The sequence below is a fragment of the Neophocaena asiaeorientalis genome, unplaced genomic scaffold (assembly GCF_003031525.2).
Source record: "Neophocaena asiaeorientalis asiaeorientalis breed wild unplaced genomic scaffold, Neophocaena_asiaeorientalis_V1.1 scaffold312, whole genome shotgun sequence".
NCBI classification, from domain to species: domain Eukaryota; kingdom Metazoa; phylum Chordata; class Mammalia; order Artiodactyla; family Phocoenidae; genus Neophocaena; species Neophocaena asiaeorientalis.
The window spans coordinates 1,673,860-1,675,158 of NW_020174707.1; the positions used below are offsets into that span (position 1 = coordinate 1,673,860).

Below are 1,299 nucleotides of genomic sequence, written 5' to 3' on the forward strand. Positions count from 1 at the left end.
AAACAATGATATACTCATTCTACAGCAATAAAATGTTTCTTTTCATAACTAAGTCCTGAAACAGTAACAACAACACAATTCAAAGAAGTGCTACAAATGCCCTATGGAGAAACAAATTATACAAATACTGATGGCGGCAGTTTTCAACAGTTTCCCATAGCTCTACATAGGACGGGTACATGATATTTTCTCATGGATACTCAAATTCTTATGAAATCCAACAACTAATGGTGCAGAGAAGTATATTACCACAATAATCCCTCATCATGACAGCGATTTAAGTTTCTCATTACACGGGCGCGGCGGGGGAGGGGGGAGGCTTCTTTCTGTAAAGTACAGTATATCAAAATTCTCAGAATGATGTTTTACAGGAATAAGTGGAGCCTATTCTAATTCTTTAAGTCATCTGCAAAAAAAATATTGTAACAGTCTCTAGCAACAAATTACTCTGACACTTCACAGCCTAATACCTACATACTCGTGTATTTCAACTGAATACACTGATCTGGAGCCTACCAATAGATAAAAGATAAAAACGAATCTAGATGAAAACTAGTAATTCTTACTTTTTCTGAACATGAATTTAAAAATGTAAAACAGCAATTCAAGTATATATACTCCTAAAATTTAGTTTCTTCACACACCTGAAAATCTTTACAGTGTATTCCGATCCTATTCTGAAGAGATTAACACCCTAATCATGTCCCAAGGCATTTCACCCGGTAACTTGGTGATTTATAAACTCCGTTCATACCCCCAAGAGACAATAACAGCAGGCTAGTTACAAAAAAATCTTACACTAAATGCTTGAAGACTTCAGTCCCAAACGTTCCAGAAAAACAAACAAACTTGGAATCCAAAATTTCACATTATTTTATACACAATACATCTCCTGAGTTCAAACTTTATCAGGAGTAATTACAACCCACATTTAAAATGTACCGTAAGAAGCTGTAAAACAATTTCTCACCTTTGGGTTTTTTGGGGGTTTTTTTGGTAACTCGAATAGTATGTATTCCTAAACCGTAATCGTGGGGTCTGGGCTAGAAAGCTTCCAACCAAGAAATCAATAGGGTTCAGCTGGCAAATCGAGCAAAAATTCCAAGGACTGGCTTTTCAGGGAGTCTACAACGTGCATAATTCACAAGTCTCGGCTGCTTCATCTCCAGAAAGACCCCAAACGCAAAGCTTCTCCTCCACCTCCGCTGGGCCCCAAGAGTTCAAAATTTCTAGACTAAGCAGTCCAGCAAAGAGGAGAAAGCAGCAGCCTTTTGGGAGAAGGAGGTGGGAACCTCCCAG

The 1,299-nt window shown here is 38.0% G+C and overlaps 1 protein-coding gene across 1 annotated transcript in view; it reads right to left on the bottom strand.

The window, feature by feature from the left end:
* MED14 (mediator complex subunit 14) overlaps positions 1-1,299 on the bottom strand; it is a 69,164-nt gene that overhangs the window by 67,248 nt on the left and 617 nt on the right. The window contains exon 2 of the mRNA XM_024759835.1: positions 971-1,080. Within this exon, the coding sequence (XP_024615603.1) occupies positions 971-1,080 (110 nt within the window). The remainder of the gene's footprint in view (positions 1-970; positions 1,081-1,299) is intronic.